General features: G+C 47.9%; 1 protein-coding gene across 2 annotated transcripts in view; it reads right to left on the bottom strand.

Moving 5' to 3' along the window:
• Nucleotides 1-24,232, bottom strand: part of ASIC2 (acid sensing ion channel subunit 2) — a 421,610-nt gene extending 397,378 nt beyond the window's left edge. Inside the window, exon 1 of one of the 2 annotated variants that reach the window (XR_005704114.2) lies at nt 23,433-24,227. Coding sequence is in view for 1 of the 2 variants with exons in the window: in XM_040087116.1 (XP_039943050.1) it covers nt 23,433-23,996 (564 nt within the window). In the remaining variant the exon portion in view is untranslated. Of the gene's footprint in view, nt 1-23,432 lie in introns of both variants that reach the window. The other variant, XM_040087116.1, reaches the window with a different exon arrangement.
• Between the last annotated feature and the right edge of the window lie 734 nt (nt 24,233-24,966).

The following is a 24,966-nucleotide window of genomic DNA, read 5'->3' as shown; positions in this document are numbered from 1 at the left end:
ATTGTGTTAATGTTTGGGATTTTTCGTTATTTTATTTTGAGGACAATTAAGAGCTTAGTTTCTCCCTCTGCTGAGGTAAACCTTACCGAAGCTACAGAACCAAGCTGCCCTGATTGGCCAACCAATCAGGATTGGTGGGCAGAATAATATCCCAGGTCTGAGTACCTGCGGCGCCCATCTTTTTTAATTTTATTAAACAAAAAAGGTCAGATGTTGTATTCTGTTAAAATGGTTTGTTCTGGTTTCTCCTATGTTTCATATGTTAATGGTTTGTCCCAGTACCTCCCCTGTCAATTACCCAAACCCTGCCTACCCTCCTTGTCCATTATTGTAAACCTTATCCCTTTTTCCAGAATGCTCTGGGTTCATCATATCTCTTTCGAAGCCCCATTGGGCTAGGTAATACAATCCCTCCTACACTGTGACCAATTGGTTTCCCTCATTGTAATCTCCTCCCCTGGCTCCTCACCAGTTGTGTCCAATTGGTTGAATGTTTATATCCTCCCTAGCACCCCTTGAGTTTATAACCTGGTGCACACTAGTGTTCCTCACCTTTTTTTCCTGTGGATCCCTTCATCAAGAAACCCCATGGATTTATTCCAGAGAAAAGGTCTCCTCTAATCCTTTATCCCGGTCCTAGTCGACAACGCCAAGAGCTGCAGGAGTTTGCCTCTGCTCCAGCAGGTTCTGTGTGTCCTCGGGCATTGCTGCAGGAACACGGTTCCCCACTCCTGTGACAGCTCCGGGGTGCTGAGCTAGCCCGTCTGCCTCATATTGGCTGCTGGACAATGGCAGGGAAAAAAGCAATAATTTCTCTCCAACATGATGAAAATGTTTTCCTGAAAGCAGGTTTGGAACTTGCTGGCATTGCTAGGAGGAGGGATCCAAAATTCACAGCTGCGGAGCAGGTGCTTGAATTCATAATTCATTGGTGTCCCCTTCCTGATTGCCCAAACACTAACAAGCTGCTCAGAACCTGGAACTGCTAATTATGTCTGAGACCTAAAAGGAGTACTCAAGATGCCTTCATGCTATTAAAATAACCTAGACTGTCCAAAAAAACCCTGGGATTACTCAATAATATACCAGACTCTGAGTGGATAATTAGGTTGTTGGGACCCCAAAGCTACTTAAGGAGGTGCTCAGGACCTGATACTTCTCCAAGTCCATTCCTCTGGAAGTAGTTTGAGAATTTGGACCTCCACTCCCATGTTCCCCTTGTGCTGTCCTCTTCTCTGCTGGAGTGCATCCCTTCAGGTAGGATTTGTGATCCATGGCTTGCCCCACCTGGCTGCAGCTTTTCTTCTGGATCTGAGTCCCACAGAGCAGCCAGTGGAGAACAGCTCTATTAAAAGCTACAGTAGTGTCACACTGACATGTATTTCTTCTAAGAGCATCCTGAGATGATTTCAGCTCTGACCTACTTTAAAGCCAGGCTGATTTTGTCCAAGCAGTAGCTGCATTTGAAGGCAAAGATATAGAAGGAAAAGCTGCTGAAATCCACTTTCCTGGTCAGAGGTTTTTGCCCGGTGAGACCCAGAGCTGCTCAACTTTGTAGCCTACTCTTTTGTCAGCTCTTTGGTTTTCCTGACACGTCTTTCCCCGGCACAGGCTGCGGCCTTGGCTCTCCCAGCAAAGGACAGGGGAAGCAGTCCCTGTTCATCACTGCATCTTTTACACAGCCAGCAAATGGGAGAAGTAATTAACTCCCACATGTTTCGCTACAGTAATTATGAATTTGCATTGCTCTCTCTACCAGCAAAGTGGACTGGGCTCCCAACACCCTCTCAAGTGTTTCCAAAGTCCCCACATTCCCTTTTTGGGTGAGTCCTGCATCTTTAGAACAATCACATTCAGCCTGAGCTCGATCTGTATTCCTTCTGTCTCTCGATGCCTTCCTGAGGATCTGGGACTCCTGGGATGTTTCTCAAAGCCCCTCATCACCATGCATTCCATATATTCTGGTTTGCTTCTGTTCCCCATCCATGATGGGAATAACCAGCCAGGACAATAAACCTTGCGGTGGGAACAGCAGAGGGTGAGGTGCTCCAGAGTGGTAGTGACTGAGCCTGTATTTTGGGTTTTAAGGGAATTTCAGCAGGGCCCTGATTATCTCCGGGATTTTTCATTACACTGGCAGGAAAGTCTTCCATCCCTGTGGTTGCTGGGACTCTCTTGCAAGCCTCCCATTCACAGAGTCCCCTCCATCTCATGCTGCAGGCAACACGTGTCACAAAATATATTCCTGATTTGTTTCTGAGATTGATTCCTCCCCTCAGCTCGTGTTGGAGGCTGCTGGGATGTGGGCTGGCTCTGTACACCACACACACTCCCTGGCAAATGCTCCAGTGAACAAACATTCATTAAAAACCAGCAAATGTGAATTATAACTGACTGCATAAAGGTGCTGGTGAATTGACAACATATGCCCAGAGTCACATCAAATGATCCAGAACACAGCAGCAGGAGATGGAAAGCTCTCACTTCCCAGTCTGACATGGATCTCAGGGAGAGGCTGAGCTGTGGGTTGGGGCACGTCCTGCACATTCATGGCTGTGTTCACAGCATGGACCTCGTACTGCTGACCAGAGGGGATTTCAATGTCTGAGGCAACTCCAGCAAAGCCACCCCCACCCTCTACAACAGATTTATTGCCTCTCATCTCAAACAACCAGCATGGATTTATTCCTTAGGCTCTCTGCATTGGCTAAGCAGAGCATTCCTCCTTCTGCAGCAGGAGCCGCCCAGCTCTAGCACTCTGATCCATCCTTTACCTCAGGATAATCCCACTGGAGATGGGTCACAGAACCTTACAAAGCACCCAAGGATGCCAGCAGGACCAGCTTTGCCTGCATCATAGACGAGTCTTAGCAGTGTCGTCACTGCCCTGCTTCAGGATGGACTCAGAGCAATGTTGGAGAAGATGAAACAGAAAAGCCTTACAAATATCATTGCCTGGCAAAAGATTCTAAGAGTATGAAACCTATAAGCGAAATAGAAATGAAAGCGAGCTTTGAGATGTAGGGTGCCAAGCTGGAAAACAGTGATTGAGTTAGCTGGAGACAAAATCCCTGTTGATTGAGCAGTACCCCTGGCAAACAAAGGGATGCCAAGGGTCCAAGGGATGCCAATGTGGCAGGGAAAAGGAGTCTAGAAAGGAGCTTTTAAGGTTTGGGATGTGGCGCGGTATGGTAATGTAGTAGTTCCTAGAGGCTGTATGTAAATTCTGTAGCATTTGTGTCTTGTACTGGTTGGTTAGTATAAATTAGAATATTCAACACAGAAGGAGATATAATGTATTGTAACAAGAACTTAGCTCTCTTTGTTCGGGCACGCTTTTAGCTGTGGCTGGCAGCTCTAAGCAAAGCTCTTGCACCAACAAACTATGCAATAAACCACGTTTCAAGAGCTGCCCTGGACTCCAGAGATCTCTTGTCGCCATCCCAACCCTCTCCTACAGAGCAAACTTCCAGTGCTGCCACTAAAACCAAGAGAAAGGAGGTTGAACTGCACATTCAGCACAAAGCTGGTGGGCTGCCAGTCCCACCTTCTTTAACTAAATACCCCCTACGTCAGCACAAAGTGGGTCTTAATTCGTCCACATCTGGACCTTGGTTTGTCCTAAGAACATTCCCACATCACCGATACCAGAGCTCCAGCTCTCCTGCTCCCTCCGTTCAGCATTCCCAAATCTTCCAGGGCAGCTGATCTGCCGCTGAAGCCTGGACCACAACCCTGCCAGTCACATTTGCTGCGGCTCCATCTTTGCCGGGGATGTTTCCATGCAGTTCTAATTAACAGCAGCAACAAGCACTTTTGAGCCATGGAGGGGAACCCCGGCGGGCAGAGTGAATGCTCCTCTAACTGCTCCCACAGCCTTGTCTCTCTAGGAAACCAGAGGGCAAACTTCCAAATCTCTTTGCTGCAGCACATTCCAGCCCTGTGGGGGAGCCAGGCTTGGGAATGAACACATAATGCATTTGCTCTCCCTTATTTATGGGATAACAGAGCAGGTGCTCTGTTTCCCAGGTGGGTAAAATCGAGCCCAAGTAACTCATTTCTGCAAAGGGAATTTATTAATATCTTGTGAAAAAAGGTTCCCCTTTCTCTGTGTTGTATTGTTAGTACTGGTCAGAATCAACTGACCAACGCTGTCCCTCCTTTTTCTCCCTTGCTTCTCTGAGATCCCGTAAATCAGAGAGAAAATTATATTATTTTTAAGCAGGGGAGAGGAGAGACCACATTTCTGCTCCATTTCTGTGTGATGTCTAATACAACAGCATACCAGGGGCTCCCAGATGGGATATGAATACAAAACAAAAATCCAGCCACTGATTGCCTTGACTTCAGGCAGATTGGCCATTAGCAGGATCCCAGGGTGTTCTTACCCTCCCTTGTTTTGGAGAAACTGAATAACAATCATGGGTGTTATTAACATTAACATTAACCTGTAATTCTGGGGAGTTCAGACCAGGGACTGTCTGCAGTTGGGGTGCCTTCTACTCATGTTTTGGGCAGATTCTCACAGCAGGCAGCATGAACACCCTCAAGGAAGCTGCTGCAGCCTCCAGGTGGGATCTTCACCCAGCCCTGACAGGGTTAAGCACCCACGGGATTTAAACCCCAGTGGTTTCATATTCCTGTCTCCATGCAGACATAGACAGGAGCTGAGTTAATTGAATTCCCAGAACGGACAAGCTGGGTATTAAAGAAACACAGAATTGATACTGTATGACTCCAGGAATGGAGGGGAAAGATCTTTCCAAGACACGGCTGTGTTTTTCCAGGTTTTCCAGGCATCCCGCTACTCTGCTTAACCCCGGTGAGAGATGCCTGACTCCCACAGTCCAGGTGTACTCCCAATCCATTCCTTTAGTCCAGGAATAGGTTGTTATCTATGGACTTGGAGAGTTCCTTGAACACAGCTTCCTGTTCCTGGCAGCCACCTCACAAAATTCCACCACCAAAGGATGATCCTGGTTAAAACCCTGCTGGGTTCTTTATCCCCATTACTTCAGAATTTTGTGCCTTCAAAAAATAAAAACAAAAAAACCCTTTTTAACTTCCAGCATCGGGTTGTCCATGACAAATCTTTACCATTTGCTCCAAAGCCAGCACCATGGTTTGCCTGAAATAGCTCCATTCCCCCCACCCCGTCATCATCCCTTTGATGGATTTCTTGTTATCATGCTCCTTCACACAGCCTTTGCCAGGCTCACTTAAACAAGCTCAATTCTCATAATCTCCCCTCTAGAACAGGTGTTTCTTTTCCTTAATCCTCCTCCCAGTGTCACTGTGTACCTCTTCCAGGTTGGATTCAGCTGCTTTGGGATTTTTCCAGTGGCATTAACATCTCCTGAGCTCTGGAAGAGCTTTGTAAAGAGCCTTGGCAAGGTACCACAAATTAAAGCAGCCACTTCATTAAGCGACCGTCCCCCCATCCCTCCACACCCCCCCCCACCCCACCCCCCCAGTCAGAACCTCTGCCGTTGTCATCCTGGCAATTTACACATCTGCACACAAATCCCCGCTGGAAGCACTGCCTGTATCCCCTGGGATCCATGTGCAAAACAAACAAGTGGGGATGGAGCACGGAGCAGGTCTTTGCTCCCTGATCTTTGAGATCTGTGCTCCAAAATATTCTTTTTAGTGTTCCATGATCCCAGAATCATAGGATGGTTTGAGCTGGAAGGGAGTTTGAAGCTCTTCTCCTTCCCACCCCGTACCATGGACTTCCCACCTTCCACCATTCCAGGTTGCTCCAAGCCCCGTCCAGCCTGGCCTTGGACACTGCCAGGGATGGGGAGCCCACAACGCCCCTGGGAACACTGTTCCAGCAGCTCCCTGCCTTTCAGGGATGATCCAACTGTTCCTTCCATTGCAGAGCCCACAGCTCCTGCCCCTGGGGAGGGGACAAAGCTTTGGCAGAATGGATGAAAAGACTGAAGGTCAGGGAGTGGTTTCAGGAAGGCCTGGGAACCCCAGCTGGCAGGAGCAGCTCCCAGCTCTAAAATTCTGCCATGGATGTAACTCCACACCAACAGAAACCTCGTCTCTGGAGCTGAGCCTGAGCTGCTCTATGTGGGTCATGTTGGGGGATTTGGTTTCTGAAGAGGAAACATGTTACACTCTGAAGTCTTAAATATTATTGTTCCCTGTTGAGTGTGGGTTAAAGAGGGAAACAGTGATACTTTTCTCACTGGCTCTTTTGCAGCTCTTCTAAAGACATATAAGAACAGTAATGAGTCAGTCAAGTACTTTAAGCAGTCAGGCAATGATAAATGAGACCCACTAAAACCCTTCTGTCTTTGCCAAGGGCACTCTGGATTATACTTGAACCTGTTCTAACCTTAGCACTTAACCTTCTTTTCCACAAAGTTGCCTTTGCACACAACAACCATGATGGAGCTCAAAATAACAAGTAAAAGGAATGGTTCCCTGAGAGGAAAAGGAATATTGGCTTTACAGCTGGGGTTTTAGTGTAGTTTATGTGCTTGCTAAACCTCAGAATTTTAAAGGAATGGTGATATAATTCCATGTTACTAGTAAGGGAGGGAGGAAAAGCATGAAAATCAGCATGAAAGGTTTTTGTTTTGGTTTGGTTTTTTTGTTGTTGGTTTTTTTTGTTGTTGTTTTTTGGGTTTTTTGGGGGGGTGGGGGTGTTTGGGGTTTTTTTGTTTGGTTGGTTTTTTTAATGATAGCTTGGCATGAAAAATGCAGAGAAAAAATAGGGATAAGCATTATTTCCAGCAATCATACAATCCCAGAATCACTGAGGTTGGAAAAGACCTCCAGGATCATCAAGTCCACTCTGTGACTGATCCCCACCTTGTCCCCAGCCCAGAGCACTGAGTGCCACCTCCAGGAATTCCTTGGACACCTCCAGGAATGGGCACTCCAAACCTCTCTGGACAGTTCCAGCGCCTGAGCTCCCTTTCCATGGGGAAATTCTTCCTGATGTCCACCCTGAGGCTCCCCTGGCCCAGGCTGAGGCCGTTCCCTCTCCTCCTGTCCCTGTTCCTGGGAGCAGAGCCCGACCCCCCCGGCTGTCCCCTCCTGTCAGGAGCTGTGCAGAGACACAAGGTCCCACTGAGCTCCTTTTCTCCAGGCTCAGCCCCTTCCCAGCTCCCTCAGCCCCTTCCCAGCTCCCTCAGCTGCTCCTGGTGCCTGCAAGGAATGGGCTGGACATGCCAGTGTGGCCCCTTGGGAATATCCTCTGCTGCTCTCCTTTGCCTCCCTGCATCTCCTCCCTAATCCTCACCAGCCCAGGCACTGTCCCAACCATTCCCCTTTCCCCAGCCCTTTTTCCCTCTCCAAGCAGACACTGGAAGGGCAGAAGCCCCCAGTTTCTGGAACCTCAGCTCATGAGCAGGACACCAAACCTCTGCTGTGGGGATGTCCAGCTGGATCTCAGAACCACGGTGTTGTTAAGGTTAGAAAACACCTCTGAGATCACCAAGTCCAACCCACAGTGCCATCAACATGTTCACTGTTAACCCTGTCCTCAAGTGCCACATCCATAATTTTTTGAACAGTTTCAGGGGTGGTTGGTGAGTGCCCTGCCTTGCCTCAGATCCAATGCTTAACAACCTTTTCTGTGAAGAAATTTTCCCCAGTTTTCCCTAATATTCAATCTAAACCTCCCCTGAAGCTACTTGATGCTATTTTATCTCTTCCCCTCAATATTTTAGGAATGTGAGATTCCTTGTGAGGAGCAGGGATCATATGCCTAAAACTGGGATTTACTGCACCACTGTTGTGATAAGTGATACAAACTCATCATCTACATCTTTGAATCATCATCATCTTTAACAATCAGGTGCCCACACCTTGACTGACAAACACCACATGGATGAGACCAGGGGAGAACCCTGGTGCACACCAAAAAGCTGCAATATCACACTCCTGGATGTGCCTGGACTGACAGAGGAGAGGAATTATTCCAAGTGAGAAGCACTGCAGGGAGATGGAGCTGCTCGGGCACAGCTCTGGGGAGGGAGGAACCAAAAGGTTTCTCAGCACTAAAGCCACAATGCTGATTCTGTTTTTGCTGGGTTTAATGAAAGTGTGTCTTTTTTGAAAGACAAGTGCGATTGCAAGAACATACTTGACTCAGACACTTATTTCTCCTCCTGACAGAAGAAAAAAAAACCCACAAAACACACAAACAAACAAACAAAAACCCATGGAAAGACCAGAATACACAAAGGGCTTGCAATAACAGTGTTAACAACTGAAAGCTCTTCCCCAGGTTTCAGTATTACTTTGCAAATGGGGACTGTACTGACCTGCCTGATTTATAACAAAATAAATGCACTCCACATTTCCCTGCCCCTGGTAACTGAACTGTCCTTGCTTGATCTCCAGAAATAGTTTGTCACATGAATTTACCTGTGGTAACTGTGCTTTAATGCCTGGTGTTAGATGGGTTTAAAACATGGGAGGAAAAATGCTGCAGTTAATTGTTCCAACAAACAGCCACGGGCACCCCCAGTGGAGGAGTGATTTAGGCTCAGAAATACCCATCAACATTTAACAGCATTCCAAAGTGGAAGGGAGGTGGACGCTTTACCTCAGGATGCTGTTCAGCCTGCAGGCACTTGCAGAAGCTATCTGGGGTTTGCAGAGCTGCAGAAGCTGGGGGTGCTCAAGTACTCTGTGTACCTGATTTGCAAATGCAGTAAAGAAAGGCTTTTAAAATGCTTTTTGAGTGAAGACATTTGTAGAAAAATCTGTTTGGTTTCAACCCCTTCCAACCAGAAATGATGGATTTTCTTGTGTCTGCACAAAATCACAGCCCATGTCATTCTCTGCAGCAGGTTAAAGAAATTCCCCTCCCTTAGTTAAAGTTTAATCAATTTTAATAATAAATGTTTAATAGCAAACATAAACCAGAAAAATAGCCCTTGCCCCGAGGAGCTGACAGTTTTATTTCCAATCCAAAGAGTGGAGTGAGAGGCTTGGATTGACAGGGGGTTGTGGATGCTCGGAGCTGGGCAGGATTTCTCACTCAGGACCTGAGGAGTAGGATGCAAAGTTGAGGTCACTCCATGCATTCCGAGTCCTGCAGTGCACCTGCAGCACCGTGGGCCTGCTCCCAGAGCTGGGAATTACCCAGCATTTGAAACACAAGAATGAATGAAGCTTGTGTTCCTGAGAGTTTTGTCTTGTATCCTCTCCCTGCTCTCTCCCAGGTTCCTTATCACCCCCACAGCACCATCAGAACAAACCAGGACCTGCCTTCACATGCACACCTCCCCTGGGATGGTTCCCCAGTCAGTCCCATGGGGAGTACAACTCTCTGCATCCTGGTTTGATCTTGCTTGTGCTGTGCTGCCAGAGAAGTGTGAGCTGTCTCATTATTGCCAGGCTGCTCCTGGAGAAAGTGGGGCACATGTGTTTGTTGGCCAGCTGGTCCCTGTCAGACACAAGGTAAAACACAAGCGCTGACCCTGTTTCTCCTCCCTCCAATTTGGGTCTCTCCCAGCTGCCAGCTTTTGTGAAACTTGTAGAAGTCACATGGATTTGAGACTCATCCTGTTCTTTCAAATGGAGGAAAATTGCTGAAACCTTCTCTTATCAGGAAATAAGCCTAAAACCACCTCCAGAAAGCTCAGAGGTTGGACTGTCAGAAGCATCTTGCTCTGACTGCCCTTTGAAAGAGGGGACTCATTTAAAAGCAGTAAATTAAATCCCCCTATTCAGGGAAAAACAGACATGAATATGTAATTCAAGGTTCCCCCTCACTAGCCTCAGATGACAACAGTGTTTGCCTCAAAACACCTATAAAAGGTGCACCTGGGTGCATTAGAACCTGCTGACCTACAAGAGCAAGATATAGAGGCAGCACACAATGAAAAGTTCCCCAGCTCTGCATCACTTTTTCCATTGCTTAATTCTGAATCAGAGCATCTATGTAATGAGGCATCCCAGAGTTTCAATGCTTTATTTTGCACTGAGATTTTTATTTCAATTAATTTAACGGAAAATCAAAATGCTTTAAGACAAAAAGCTTTCATTTTTCACAGGAAAATCTCATCCCAGGAGACACTTGCACATTTTTCTGCTATCATGCACAAACACCATAGAAAAACCCTTTCCCTCTTGTTCTGTCTTTCCCTGGAGAGATGCAGATGTACAGAGACATCATCACAAAACTGACCTCTGAGGGTCTTTTTGTTCTACCAAGAGATAATGAGGAGATAATAATTTTTGCAGGGACGGATGCAGTTGTGGGAGCTAACAGAGGGATCTCACCCTCATCAATGCCTTTAGAAGGCAAGTTCCACTGGGGTTCTATAAAACTGGGTCTGCTTTGTCAGCCTGGAACTTGTCCCCTCCCACAGCTCGTTCTGAATTGCCATGTACACCCCAGCACCTCCTTTCTCCATGCCTGTCCTGGAATTACAGGGCCCTACGAGGGACTTGGGATTGGTGTGGATCAGCTGCAAACCCCTGTCATACCTGACTGAAATCCATTTGTTATTCCTGCGGATGTCACACATATTTCAGGAGATGCTCCATCATAATTTAGCATTAGTTAATGGCTATTTAGAGTGATCCTGCACCAATCAACAAGCATCAATCTTAACATCCAGCACAGCAGCTTCTTCTCCCCAGCATGATCTCCACACTCTTGTCATACAATCCATGGAAACTGTTCCGATCTTTTACATAAAGATTGGTTTAGATGAGAATGCTGTTTGAGAAATGACCACAGCAGCAGTTTTCCCAAAGCCTTGAGGGAAAACTTCTCTTTTTTCATTAAAAAAAAAAAAAAAAAATCCCCTGTCTTGGTTTGAAAGACAGGTGTCTGCTAGGGAAGGCAAAAAGCCTCCTTTGGAATGGACAATGTAAGCCCCCTGCCTCTGAATGATTATAATTTTGAAATCAAGGGGCTCTCAGGCTAGGATATGAGGGGCAGGAGTAACAGTTCTTTACTGGTATGTATAACAAGGCAAACAAACAACAGTAACTCTGGCATTAACAACAAAACAGAACCAGGAACCTTGTGATGGCCTTCTCAGCTGACATGGAAAGGGATGGAGGAGAGGCTTTGCTTCACAAAACCCTGGGACAGTCTGATCCCAGTGCCCCGGCAGGACTCTGAGGAGCACCAAGCTGGAACGGCAGGAATGAGCAGGAATCCCGGGCTGGTGGATGAGACGTGTCAGAAGCTCCACGGTGGTAGCTGGAACTGTGGGACATCCTGGCAGGGCAGGAGGTGCAGGGCTACAGCATAGCAAAGACCCAGAGCAGTGCTGAAGAAGCAGCGGGGCAGGACAGCACCGGCCCAGCTCCCAGCAGGGCAGGAGATGGCGAGCTCAGAATTCCCAGGCACACGAGCAGATGGTGGTAGGTCTCTAGGACTGGGCTCCAGTGATGACAGCGAATTCTCCCCCCAGTAAGCGATGGCTTGACCCTCCTCCTTGTGATGCTGAGAGCAAGAGAGAGAACAGCTGCCCCCAGCTCCATCCTTTTCCTGCCCCCAAAACTCGAGATATCTTCCCAATCTGAAAGAAACTCCCAGAGACCAAAAGAAGTGTAGCCAGGTGCTACACTCCTCTCCCTTGGCTACTTCTTTGTTTTGCTTAAGTACCCAGAAGAACCCAGAAGTTACTTTCCTAGCAATTTGTGGGAGAAAAATTCTATAATAAAAAAGAAACAAATCTAACCCCCAATATCCCCAAACAGTAAATGCTTCAAGGGAAGAAATTAATATATCAGGGTTGTGTGACTGCTGTATCCCACCAGCAGCTCCTGAGCAGAAGAGGACACATATGTTCTGTGAGATCCTGATCCCCACCCCTAACCCTAATCCCAGCAGTTTATGCAGAGAAAAATACCAGTATGATGAACAGAAACTGCACTTCTGAGGAGAATTCTGGTTCACCTGTTCACAGAAACACAAAGAAATCTGGTGGTGAATGTGAGCTCCCATCCAAGGTCCCCTTCAGCTAAACCATCCCATTCCAGATGGCAAAGAGTCCCTCCCGTTTGCCAAAACATAATTCCATCCCCCATTCAAGGTCAAACTGACACCTCTGACATCCTGGTTCAGCTTTCACAGGTTTCTCCATCACTGGAGAACTGCTGAGGAGTTCATAGCTCTGCTGCCATCACTTCACATGTGACAGAGCCGTAAACTAGTCCTCCAAAGCCTTACAGGAGGCTCTGGAAGGGATAGAGGGACCTTCCTGGATGTCTCAGGATTCACCATCCGTTTCAGTGCCAGGGAGGAGTGGCGTGTGGTGTTGGAAGTTGGAAGAAGGGTTAAGCTTCTATTAATTCCTCTGACTGTTTATTAACTCTCCTCTGCAACTAATTTAGTCCTGCCTATGGCAACTGCAGTGATGTTTGCTGGACTGTCATTGAGCAACCCCATGTGAATCCTGTCCTGTCCTATCCTCCTGCTGTTCCAGAGCTCCAGCTCATCATTTTTTACGGAGCTGGGAGGAATCCCCTGTCATGGAGCCCTTAAATTACCCCTCTCACAGTAACGCAGCTGAATCACCAGAAAGCATTTGCTGGGATTTATTTATTCTCTTCTCCTGGCCTAAGATTAATGTCTCTCAAACCTTCAGGTGAACCAACAGTTTGAATCACTGTTATGGGATTCAGCCCCTTTCATAAAGTGAAATCCTTGCGTGACTCCTCCACTGCATGAGCGTGAGATTTCAGAGAGCCTGGAAAACACGGATGGAGCGAGAAACCAAAATATGTCTAAATGGGTTACTTTGATTTACTTCTTCCAATAATGACAAAACTTTTAAAAAGCAAAATAAGTTTCAATAATTTTTAATTTTAATTTCATTTTAAATTACTTTAATGTCATACCCATCTTTATATTACACTTATATATCAGTATTCATCACCATTGAAACAGCATCACGAAAACTCAATTTTATAGAGCAGCTACAACTTGGTCCCACTGAAATGTCTAAAATTTTTGGACCTCCAGTGGTTTAGTTTGGGGATTTTGGGTTTTGGTTTGGGATTTTTTTCATATAGGCAGGGAGGACAGACTCAGCACTAGTGGTTTTCCTCAGGAAAAACTCCAGTTCTCAAGAAACTCATACTGGAAGTGAGATCTTTGGACTGACTGAAAGAAAGGGAAGCCTACAGACCTGGCATGAGACAAGAGCCTGGAACCCCTTCTTGTGCAAGGTCAGACCAATGTGGGAGAGAACCTCTCCTGAGGAGGACATGAAATTTGACTCAGTCTTTTTTACTTCTGATTTTCTTTTCACATTTCAGTGTCTGAGGAAATCACGAAGCAGAACTGGCTCCCCTGAAAGGAGCAGACAACTGAGCAGCACCTCTTGCACATGAAAATTCCTGATGGCCCCATTCCCTTGGATGGGCACCTCTGGGAAACCCAAGTGCAGATTAAACCTCCTTTCATCCATCTCACCCTGAGCAAATATATGTGTATTGCCAATGTGGGTTTTTCATTACCCTTCACTCCTTCACTTCACGTCCTTGCCTTAACACACTCGCTAAATTCTTCCTTACATGGCACAACAGCAACAAATGATCAAAACAATTCAGCTTTTCTTCAAGTAATGGCATATGCTTGGTTGTAAATATTCATGGCTGGGTGGAAATTGGCGCTTGGTGGCCCTGAGCACACTGGTGTTAGTCGTGCTGAAATGACTCTCAGTCTTTTTCACGTCCAAGGGGCGATTTTGTTTTCCTGGTGCAGGTCTCATACATTAATCCATGGCAGATGGAGTCAGACATGACCCCCTCATCTACCTAAATTTCCCTCTTAGCTTGTTGAGCTTCTGGTGCCTGAGAGGTTTCCTCATGGATTTCCACAGGTCAGGAAGTCCCAACAAGCTTTTAGAGGACCATTCAGTTGCACTCATCCCTCAATAAAGTCAATCTGTTTTAGGCTTTTCATCATGACCTCGCAGCAGATGCAGGTGTCAAAACAGACACCGACTGTCACAGCCTTCACATTTAGCTACGGATCATGATTTCCTCCTTCAGAAAGATCTGAGTCCTCCCAACTCTCTCATAGCTGTCATCCCTTGGTAAGCAAGGAAGTTTTCCATGGGTCTGTTTTCCCAAAGAGCTCTTCCTATGGAATGCTGCAGGGTCTCATCAGGCCAGTAGGCAGAATGCTTTTTGTATTTTTAGCCCCACATAGAGCTGGTGTAGCTGTGGCAGCAACAGAATCACCTGACACCCTGCTTACACTCACTGTATCATGATAGCTTATCACCTTTATTGCCCTCCCCTAACCACGCCAACGGATGCAGAACTCTGCTGCATGGCCAACCTGAGCCTGGATGGCACTCCAGGCATAAATCCCTGTGACAAATGCCTTTGGGAAGGCACAGAAGTGACTCCAGACCCTGTCAGAGGAGATGGAGATGCTGTGCATGACGTGCCCATCCTGCAACTCCTCGGGAGCTGCCAGGCATATTTTTTGTCAGCAGGAGCTGAGTGATAGATTTGAGGGGGTTCGTTTGTTTGTTTGTTTTTGTTTTGTTTTCCCAGGGAATCACCACTGTCTGCTTCTAAAGCAAATAGGGATAGTTTCAGGAAATGGGAAAAGTCAAGTGGTTGCTCAGAGAAACTGTGGTGGACTCATGGAATCAGAGCTGTGAATGCCTCAATGCTCAGTGCAGACAGAACTGTCAGCAATTCTGCATTTTAGGGCAACTTTTGTCCTTAGGTCAATAATGCAAACTTGAATTTGTACACCGAGCTCACAGAGAGGAAGGTGATCGTCTTCCCAAACTGGCTTTCATTTCTGAGGAAGGCTGAGGTGAACTGAGCATGAGAGCAGGTCAGAGATGGGCAGAGCTCCTCAGGGTTAGAGCTGTGGTTTCCATCTCTGTTGGTGACACGGACAATGGGATTGAGGGCACCCTCAGCAAGCTTGATGACACCAAGCTATGTGACATGCTGGAGGGAAGGGATGGGATCCAGAGGAATCTGGGCAGGCTGGAGAGGTGAGAATGGGTGACTGTCACCGAGACACACAAAGCAGCCACACGCAGACAAGAGGTTTTGCAGGGCAGAGGTTTCTCCATCCACCTCAAAGCTGAGACAGGGCGGAGAGAGAGCCTCTTTGTTTTATTTCTTACTTTTTATACATTTGTGGGTCTAGCAGAAGATTGGCTTCTGGGGTTTTTCACCCCTCAGACAAGTGGCTAAACCAACTGTCAGTTACAATTGTTTTCAGGTTAGAAATATGCAAACAAAGGACAGAGAATGAAAAACAAAGGATTTGTTTATGTTACATCTGTGGGAAAAGGTAGAAAACTGCTCTTAATATTGTACAATAACTAAAAAGATCTGACTCCATTAAAGAAAATCAAAAGGCTCAGAAAAACCAGGGTAACAGGTGACCCTCACAAAGTCCATCAAGGCCAAGTGCAAGGTCCTGCAAGTCTGTTTGGCCTGGAGAAGAAAAGCTCCAGGGAGACTGATCTCCATTAAAGCCCCTTCCAGTGCCTAAAGGAGCCCAAGAGAGATGGAGAGACACTTTGGAAAAGGGACAGGAGAAAGGGAAATAAAAGACAGTAGGTTTGGATTAGATATTAGGAAAACATGCTTCCCTGGGAGGGTGGGCAGGCCCTGGCACAAGATGCCCAGCGAAGCTGTGGCTGCCCCTGGATCTCTGCAAGTGTCCATGGCCAGGTTGGATGGGGCTTGGAGCAGCCTTGGATAGTGAAAGGTATCTCTGCCCATGGCAGGGAGTGGGACTGGATAATTTAAAGGTTCCTTCCAACCCAAACCATTCCAGGGTTCTATGTTTCTGTGAAAAAATTAGATACTCCAAAAATAGCAAAAGGATTTAAGACCCAGCAGGTCTGCACCTGCTTTCTGTTATAGAATCATAATTCAGCTTGGAAGGGACCTCAAGAGGCCAGAGGCCCTCACTGAAATCAGACCAGTTTCCTTTTTTAATCAAGTGGGAATTTCTCCTGTTTTACTTCATGCCAACTGGTTTAGATTTTTACCCATTTCTGTCCATGGGGATCATGGACCTGGTAGTCAGAACCTCTCAGGAAGGTTTAGATTAAACCCACAGCAGTCACACCATGATTTTTCACAGGTGATCACTGCACTTGATTGGATAAACACAAAGATTTCTCGAGAGGGGACATCTGGGAGGTTGTTTATTATCTGCCAAGAAGACTCCAAGGGACACTTGGCACAGGGGAGGTATGGACAAGTTGTGTTGTTCTACTTTACCTCTCTGGCTGGAAACCAGGCTGGGTTTTTATATATTCCTTGTCTTTCTTGGCCTTTAATTCTACCTTAGGGCATGACAAGACTAAGTCTGGTTCCTGCAGAGAGAGCACAAGTACAAGTGTGAAAACTTCCTGTGGTTTCACCCTCCACCCATTGCAGACAGAAAACTGTACCCAGGAGAGCTCATCCAAGGCCATTGTCAGGGAGACCCTGTGACATGAACTGTGTTAGTCACAGAGTGCCACAGGCGAAGGAGGCACCAGGACATGGTGGCTGGAAGACATTTATCAGATTTGTTTTCTGTTGTTGACAGCCTTGGCTCTCCACAGCTTTGGGCACTTCAGTTCTCAGTGTCTGTCTGGGAGAAATGAGCTGAAGCACAAGAAGCTGCACTCATTTCCAACACTAAGAAAAGCCTCGCACAATTCCCAGGACAATTCTGATAAATCCTGGCAGCCCTCAAACATTTCCTCTATCCTTGGAACTCCAATTACACCCCCCTTGCTCAGCATTTCTTCCCCATACCAAGGGTGAATTTGCATTTTGCTCCAGCTGCTGTTTAGAGTGCAAACCCCTGGGCAGGTGGAGTGTGGAGGACAGAGTAGCTCTCACTTGGCCCGCTGATGAATAACTCCAATGAATTGGAATCACGCAGAAGTGAGGAGTGGTTCTTGCTCTCCTCCAAACCAAGTGCCAGCTGCTCCAGCAAGGGAAGGCTGAGCCCACATCTGGCTCTTACACACATAAATTCTTTGTCCTTCCTCTTCCAGGGCCCTCCCCATGCCTCATCTCCCTTGTCATTCATCCCCCTCTGCTCTCCAGCTTGCTCTGACACTTCAGCTGTGCCTGTTCCTGACATTTCCCACTTGTTTAAATTATTCCCCATCCCAAAGCCTGAGAGAGGGAGGGCAGCATGCCTGGCTAAGAAAAAGCTCAAAACACATCCAAACACAGCCCTTTTCAAAGATCATTAAGGAGGACCATCACTATTCTGGTCAGGTCTGCAGTGAGATCAGCATCCCAAATGTGGAGCACCAATGTCCCAAGTTAACCACCTACAGCCCATTTCTGCAGTTTCTCTCCTTTGGAGTTTTTTCACCCAGTGTTTATACTTCCAGTATGTTGTGGTTTGATATTGGCCAAATGCCAGGTATCCATGAGAGTCATGTGTTTACCCTCTTCTGCTACAGTTGGGCAGAAGAGAGGGAGAAAAAAAGATTAAGAATTAACAAAGAGTTCATGAGTTGAGGTAAAGACTGGGAGAAGAACATTCTAAGGGCAAAACAGGTTTAAATTCAAAAGTGTAAGTTAAATTTATCATTAATGGAGTCAGAGAAAGGTAATGAGAAGTAAAATAAACTCCTAAAACATCTTTTTTCCCCCTATCCCCTCCCTCCTTCCCACCAACAGCACAGGGAAAAAAGGAGTGGGGGTTGTGGTCAGTTCATCACTCCAGATCTTCTGTTTGTTTAGGGAGAGGAATCTTTCCTCTGTTATGCCATGGGGTCCCTCCCACAGGCAAACAGTCTCCCCAAAACTTCTGTGGCAGGGGTCACTTGTCCACGGGGTGCAGTCTTTTAAGGATAGACTGCTCTAGTTTGGAAGCAAGGGCTATCTCTCTCTCTCTGGAAGCAGGGGCCCCCTCACTCTCTTTGGGTCTCCCACAGCGATCTCTAGCATCCACCTGCTCCAGCCTGAGCCCTTTTCCCACAGGCTGCAAATGGATTTCTGCATCCCCCATGGACTTCATGTATTACAGAGGGACAGTTTGTTTCACTGTGGTCCTCACCATGGCCTGCAGAGGAATCTTGGCTTCAGTGCTTGGAGCACTTCCTCCCCCTCTTTCTTTTCCACTGACCTTGGTGTTGCCATGTTTTCCCTCACACGTCCTCACTTCCTCCTCTTCTCTGACTAGAAAGAAAACTGCTGCTCATAGGTATCAATGCCAACAAGCTCCACTAATTCAAAGATACTTGGAAGATCCCACAGCCCCAAGAAGTTGATCTTGTCTAGGTTCTGTGTCAGGGAATTGCCCGTCATGTTCCTGCTGCCAGCCACGCCGTGCTGGTGCTGTTTAACGCCTCTCCTCGTGCAGGGCACTGGGAAGGGGAAGCTGCCGCCGCCCCTGTGCTGCTGCCCACAGCACAGCCAGCTTGGGGCGGCCAGGCAGGAAAGGCTCATCACAGGTGAGCCCTGGCACCCCTGGCAGCACTGCCAGGCCATCCCTGGGGAAAAAAAAAAAACAACTGGTGGGTGCTGTTTTGATTTTCTTCTTAAATATGTCATCACAGAGACATTACCAACCTCTTTAATTGGGCCAGCAGCATTTCCATCTTCAGAGCCATCAGAGATTGGCTCTGTCGGACACGGTGAAAGCTTCTAGCAGCTTCTCACAGAAGCCACTTTTGTGGCCTCCCCTTTTTCTGTACCAAAAACCAGGCTGTGCCAAACCAACACACAGTATTAAAGGATTTAAAACTGGGTTTGCCATGAAAAGGCCCCACTGAAGCTCCACAGCTTTCATTACATTTTAACTCTATTCACCATTCCAACCCAGGAAGGGTTTTTCATGAGCATTGATCCCAACTGGCATCCACCCATGAAACTTCCTGCAAAATATAAAGCATTATCCTACCATTCTTTAATCAATAAAGAAAATACGAACCCCATCAGTGTAACAGGGAACTAGCATACCCATAAATCCTTATGGAACAGAGAAATTTAATCCAGGAAAGCACTGGGTGGAATGAGGCTCTGCTTTTCCCAAGGGCAGGGTTTGCCAGATACCTGAGCCAAGAGCAATCCACCTCCTTTTAGACACCCAACGACACACCATCAGCAGCAAAATTATAAGCCTGCACTCCCTCTGTGCCTGTACCCACACCCAGACCCTCAACAGCACCTGAAAAATTGAGATATTCCAGTGCAGACTGGGAAGGCTGCACAGAGACCTGATTTCCTACTGGAAGAATGGCCTGTTTGTATAAAAGTTATCTCTGAATTGCATATCTGATCATTGCACATCTCATTATGGCAGCTCTCATTATGGCATCTCAGATTCTGGAGCAAACATTGGCAAAAGTTGTGACTCTCCAGAAAAATTGTTAAATAGAAAAGTTTTTCTGTATCAAGTATGCAGGATCCTGACCTTTTTCTTGAAAAAATGGAAGTTGTATAACAGATGAGAATGGACTAGCTAGTCTAAAAAGCCAAAGCTATTGACTAAACATTGGCCTGATAGATACACTACAAAGAATGGCAGAGAAAATATGTATAGAGAAAGCCAGATAGATTGACAGAAACTCCCATCTTAAAATAGCAACATTCACATGAGATATGCTTCATTATGTGGACTCTGTCAGTCAGAAGAATGTATATTGAAAATAAATGAGTTCTGTCCTTCAATTGTCATGGCCACTGGCAATAAATAGACACCTGATGGAAGCAGAGCAGGCACAAGGGAAAAGTTTGTGTTAGCTGGAATGACTGGATGTGTGAGGAAGCACAGCCCAACGTTGTATTTAGCAAACGACCCGACTGAGGAACGCGGTACCACCCCAGACACCCAGAACACTCTGGAACATCCCCCAGAGGCACGGCCAGGCTGTGCTGGGCAGGGCTGTGCTGCTGGGGAGCATTTCTCAGCAAGGGGGGACTGAGGGATCCCATTCCCCAGCTGCTCACATTCCCACTATCCACTCCCAGGCAATCCCAACCCTCACTCTGTGTTTGCCCCCTGCTCTGAAAGGGTTTTCAGAGGTTTTCTTTCCGTTGCCCCCCACATTTGCTAGGCCAGACACAAAATCCTCCTGCAAGCGTCCCCTGCCACCACCCAGCTCATCCCTGGTTGGAACAGTGAAGGATGACAAACTACAACAGCAGCCCCAGGAAACAGGCTTTGCTCCACACACCCTCAGGGACTGCCAGAACATCACATTGGTGTGGCAAGGGCTGACGAGCCCAAGCTTTGCCAGGTTCAGCAGCAGTGGAAGACCTTGATGTCACATGGAGCAGCAGGAGCACAGCTCCTCCAGGAAAATGCCATCTGCAAGGTCAGTTCCAACCAGGACCTCCTGAGGGGAGCAATGCAGAAAACAAGGAGGGGATTTCCTTGGCTGCTGCTATCAAGCTTCCCTCCTCCAAATACTCCAAGGGAAAGGTTCTGCTAAAGTTCTCCCAGTTTTCTCTTCTTCGCTTGCTTTGCCTACAGCAGAGCTCTGCATTATCTTCTCTGCTCTTATGTGCATGGCAATGCCAGCACAGGATCAGCAAATCCTGCTTAGACCTGGCTGTTCTCTTTGGGGTATTTCTGCAGAAAAGCAGAAGTGGGGACTCACTCCAGTGAGCAGACCTCAATATGGGAAATGTTATCTGAGGGAATTAGGGGGAGAAGGAACAGGAAGGGTAGGAAAAAAACACAGCTCAAATCCTGTTATTAAATCAGTGACAGAGGATTTTGACAGGGCAGTGGAGGAGGAAGGAGGGCAAAGTCAAGTGTTTTCAAAGTGCCAAGATGCTGCCATTCCAGCTCCTGCTCTTCATGCAGCAGCAGCACTGTGGGCTTTATTCAGGGACACCCTGTGCACAAAACCCACCCTGCACCAGAAGGCAGAGCTGGCCAGAGGCAGCACAGCACTGACTCCTCCAGCAGCACCTTATTGCAGAGTTCCCGTTTGGTGCAGCCCTCTGCTGCAGAGCTCCTGACTCCTCTGCTCTCACCTGCCAGAATTTGGGGAGTGTATACAAAAATCTCATAGTTCTTCACCCTGCTGACATATTGCAGAACTGCCCTGGGATTTACACCCTGTATCCCTTCGGGAAACAAATCAGGCTTCAGTGATGACTCTTCTCCAGCAGGTGCTGCAGCAGGATGGATGTGCTGTCACTGAGCCCATGTGCAGCTGCAACAGGTTGGTGGTGATTAAATGCAAAATTCATCCAGGACATGAGGTTCTGATTCAGCCTGGAGGCAGCTCACAGACCTTTACAGCATTTTCCCTGTGGAAACACCCACTCATCCTTCAAACAGACACTTTTTCCTGCCTTTTATCTCCAAGAGGTAAAATCTGGAAGGAAAACAGGGTTGTTGTGTCCCTGTTGAGTGCTGCTTCCTGGATTTCCATAACCTGTGGGATTACCTGAAGTCAGTGAGACTGAAGCCCAGACTCTGTGAGTGACAATATTATCTTCTGGCTCAGGTAGGAGCTGCTTTGCAGAATGGGCTGAAGTATCACACTCAATCTCTCACTTTGACAAGGACAAGCGCTGTCAGTCCATAATATCCTGTCTCTTTCTAGCTTGCCCTCATCTTTTTTAGCAGAGCATTTATTTGGCAGACAGGGAATGTTTGTCTTTCTGGAAACTAGAGTATGCCACATGAAAAAAAAAAAAAAAATTAGAAAATCATTGTTTCAGAAGCAATTATCTCAAAAACTCTGTATTCAGGGGTGACACTCTGCTGGGTCCCAGCAGGGCTACTGAGAGCTCCTGTCTTCCCTGAAAACAGGACCTGCTTTTTAAAGTCCTTTTTTTAAGCCCTGCAGCTGCTTTGAAAGTGTTGGTTGCTCCCTGGCTTTGAGGTTTTTGCTTTTGGCTGGCTCTTATTTCATTTGTGGCAAGTCCACAGGCAGAGTACTTCCCAGTCCCCACACTTTGCTACATCGAGGGAGATCTGCCCATCCTCCTGGGATCTGGCCTCACTCTCCGACTCTCCTGTCCCCTGGACTTTTGCATCTGTTTCTCCTTTTTTATCCCATTCTCCAGACTTGTTCACACATGGCTTTTCTTTAACAAGCTCCTCTCCTTGGAACTTGGTTGACGCCTTCCTACAACTTGGATGGCCCAACTCGTGCTGGGACCTGCCCAGGGAGCAGAAACAGGGAAATGGTTTGCCTGGATATCCAGCTTGAAATAGGCACAGCATCAAAGTTATGCACAGTTATAACTGAGGCACATAATTCTATGTTCCTGCTCAGAGGTGTAAAGAGAGCACAGTTCAGGGGATGGCAATGACTTTGGAGCTGGAGTCAGTTGGACTCATTTGCTCGGAGATCCAAAGCAGCACAGACAGAAAATATTCCCTTCTCCCAAAACCAGACAAAGATTCTGCTGATGAACCAGGCAATCACAAACCCTGCCCAGGACCTGCTCTCCACAGGATGCACTGTAATTAGCAGAACAAGCATCAGTACTCCCAAGGAACAACCACCTGAAACCTGCAACATTCCTGATTCCAGATCACAGAGCCAAGGCACTGCCCAGCTTGGCCTGAGAGCACCGTGGGACTTAGCCCAGACCCCAGCACCCCCCACCTCAGCCAGGATGGGGCTCAGCCCCCTCTGCAGCCCCCTGCCCAGTCCCCTCAACTGCCCCAGCAGCATGCAGGGGCATCGCTTCATCCGGACAACCTCCTAGTAATTTTTGTTTTACGCTGACACATTTACCACCACAGCACCCAGGCCAGCCTGCATTGCCATCAGGGTGCCAGCCAACTCAGCAGCAGCTGCTTCCCTCAGGATGCTCAAGTACCCAGCTCACTTCACGTGCCCCCATCTCAGAGCGGACCAGGATCAGAGCTCAGCTTCTCAGCTGCTTTTCCTCTCCTTCTCTTTCCCCTCCTTTCATCTAACTCAGCACAGGAAGGACACAGCACCAGGCAGGTACCCAGCTGCTATCTGCTATCTGTAGCAAACCAGGATTTATAAGCCATGAACACCAGGATGAAGAAGAAAAATTTCCCCTTCCACAGTTCCAGAAAGCTGCAAACACCTGGAGAAATCCAGCTGGACACTGCTCAGACCAGCCCTGAGCACCTGCCCTTCCTGTTGGCTCAGTCTAGTCCTCTCTGCTTCCTTCAGCTGGCTGACATACACTGGCCATGGCAGAGACCCTCAGGCCCCCTATGATGCTCAGCAGCACCCATTTGACCCCAAGCAGACACTGAGAGCCGTGGGCCTTGTGCAGGACGGAGGCTGGACCTGGTACAAGCCCCTTGCAGGTCTGGCCCCACCAAACCCCCGTTAGAACTCCAACAAACAAACTTGAGCTCAACAGGCTTCCTCCTGCTCCTCCTCTGCCATGCCAGAGCCTGGCAGCCACTGCCTCATCACATCGTATCCACACAGCTTGGCCAATGACCTCCAGAGCTGTCCTGGTCTTGCAACACGATGATCCACATGCCCAGAGAAGAGAAAAGCAGAGTGTCTGCTTATACTCACAGTTTTGAAGTCCTTGTGGTTGCACTCCTGGCCTCTGAACTTGCAGTACAGCATCATATCCTTCAGGTCGTGGCCAACCCGTGCCAGGAACTCCTGCATGCTGAAAACTTTGGGTTTATACTGCCTAAAGTTGGCCTTTTCTTGGAGGATGGCTAATACAGCAGGGTCAGCCAGGTGAGGGTTGGGGATCTGCAGGTTGACGTCCAGCAGAGCCAGGAGCTCCCCAGCATGGTACAGGTCATTGGTGGTGAGCCGGGAGAAGCGAAACTCGTTGAGGTTACAGATGGTGACGGCAGGAAACACAAGGCTGTTAGCCACCACCTCGTCCACTTTGGTCACATGCTGGTAGGAGAAGTAAAAAGCCACCCTGTCTGAGCTCTCCACCAGGAGGAGACCCAGCGAGCCCACAAAGGCCAAGGTCCAGAGCAGGCGCCGGATGGTCACCGGCCCGTAGACGAAGACATGACGGATCCCGTGGAGCGTGGTGGTGTTGGCAAAAATCTGGATGCTGGAAGGCTGCAGGCTGCCCATGCTGCCCTCGCTGGTGCTGTCCTTCAGATCCATAGTTCATTTAAATCCTGATCCTGCTCTTTGAGTCAGTCTGGAGGCAGAACTGGGATCTGGATCTCTCCCCTCTCCTCTCCAAAGTAATTAAACCCTTTTAGGGGCGGGCGAGGGAAGCAGAGTGAGACCAGCTGCTGCGAGTTTATCCCACGAGCTCAGCAGTAGCTTCGTCAGGGTAAATATTTATATAAAATCCATTCAAACTCTCGCTCTTGATTTCCTCGGTGCGATAAGGAGGGCTGGTTTTATTTAGGGAGACACCAAGGTGATGTGGAAGAGATGTGGGTGGGCAGTGAAAGCTGAGCCAATGGCAATAAAGTCCTCCCCCTGCACACACACACAGACACACTCGCGGTGAGGGGAGCTGAGATAAAGCAAGCGAGCCTAAAACAAGTGGAGGCAGCTCGCAGGCTGCTAACTAGTGCAGAAAGCCGAGGATGCTGCTTCCCGGATGTCTTTAGCTCGACCGGGAGATGGTCCCCGAGCTCCGGGGACGCGACTGCAGGATTTAGACATCTCTCCTCCTCCCCACCTCTCCATTTTGGGCAGAAAACACCACCCCAAAACTTAAGCCTGTGCTGTCGGTGTGATTTGCAAGGGAAAGATGGGCAGTTAATTCAGCGGGAGAAATAGGGAGAGCAAAAGGGGGAGGGAAAAGGAAAGGCTAAAAAATAAAAGGAAAGGCTGAAAAATAAAAGGAGGGGATCGCTGCTCAGCTCCATGCACGCACACATGCAGATTAGAAAGCAGTGGCATGAACCTGCTTCTCCTTCGCACTGCAGCTCCGAGCAAAACCAAGTCAGGGCACGACCCGGGGAGCGGCAGCGGTGGGGGCTGTAGCATCTCTCATCTCTCCTGTCTGTCTCAGAGCTTTCCTTCCCTGCAGGACTTCCAGGGAGAAATGCTGGGAGCCGTGAGTCACACATGGATCCGGAGCCCCGCGGCAGGGCAGGGAGAGGGAGCTGCGACC

The sequence above is a fragment of the Hirundo rustica genome, chromosome 27, assembly GCF_015227805.2.
Source record: "Hirundo rustica isolate bHirRus1 chromosome 27, bHirRus1.pri.v3, whole genome shotgun sequence".
NCBI classification, from domain to species: Eukaryota; Metazoa; Chordata; class Aves; order Passeriformes; family Hirundinidae; genus Hirundo; species Hirundo rustica.
This window is presented reverse-complemented; position numbering and strand designations above follow the sequence as displayed.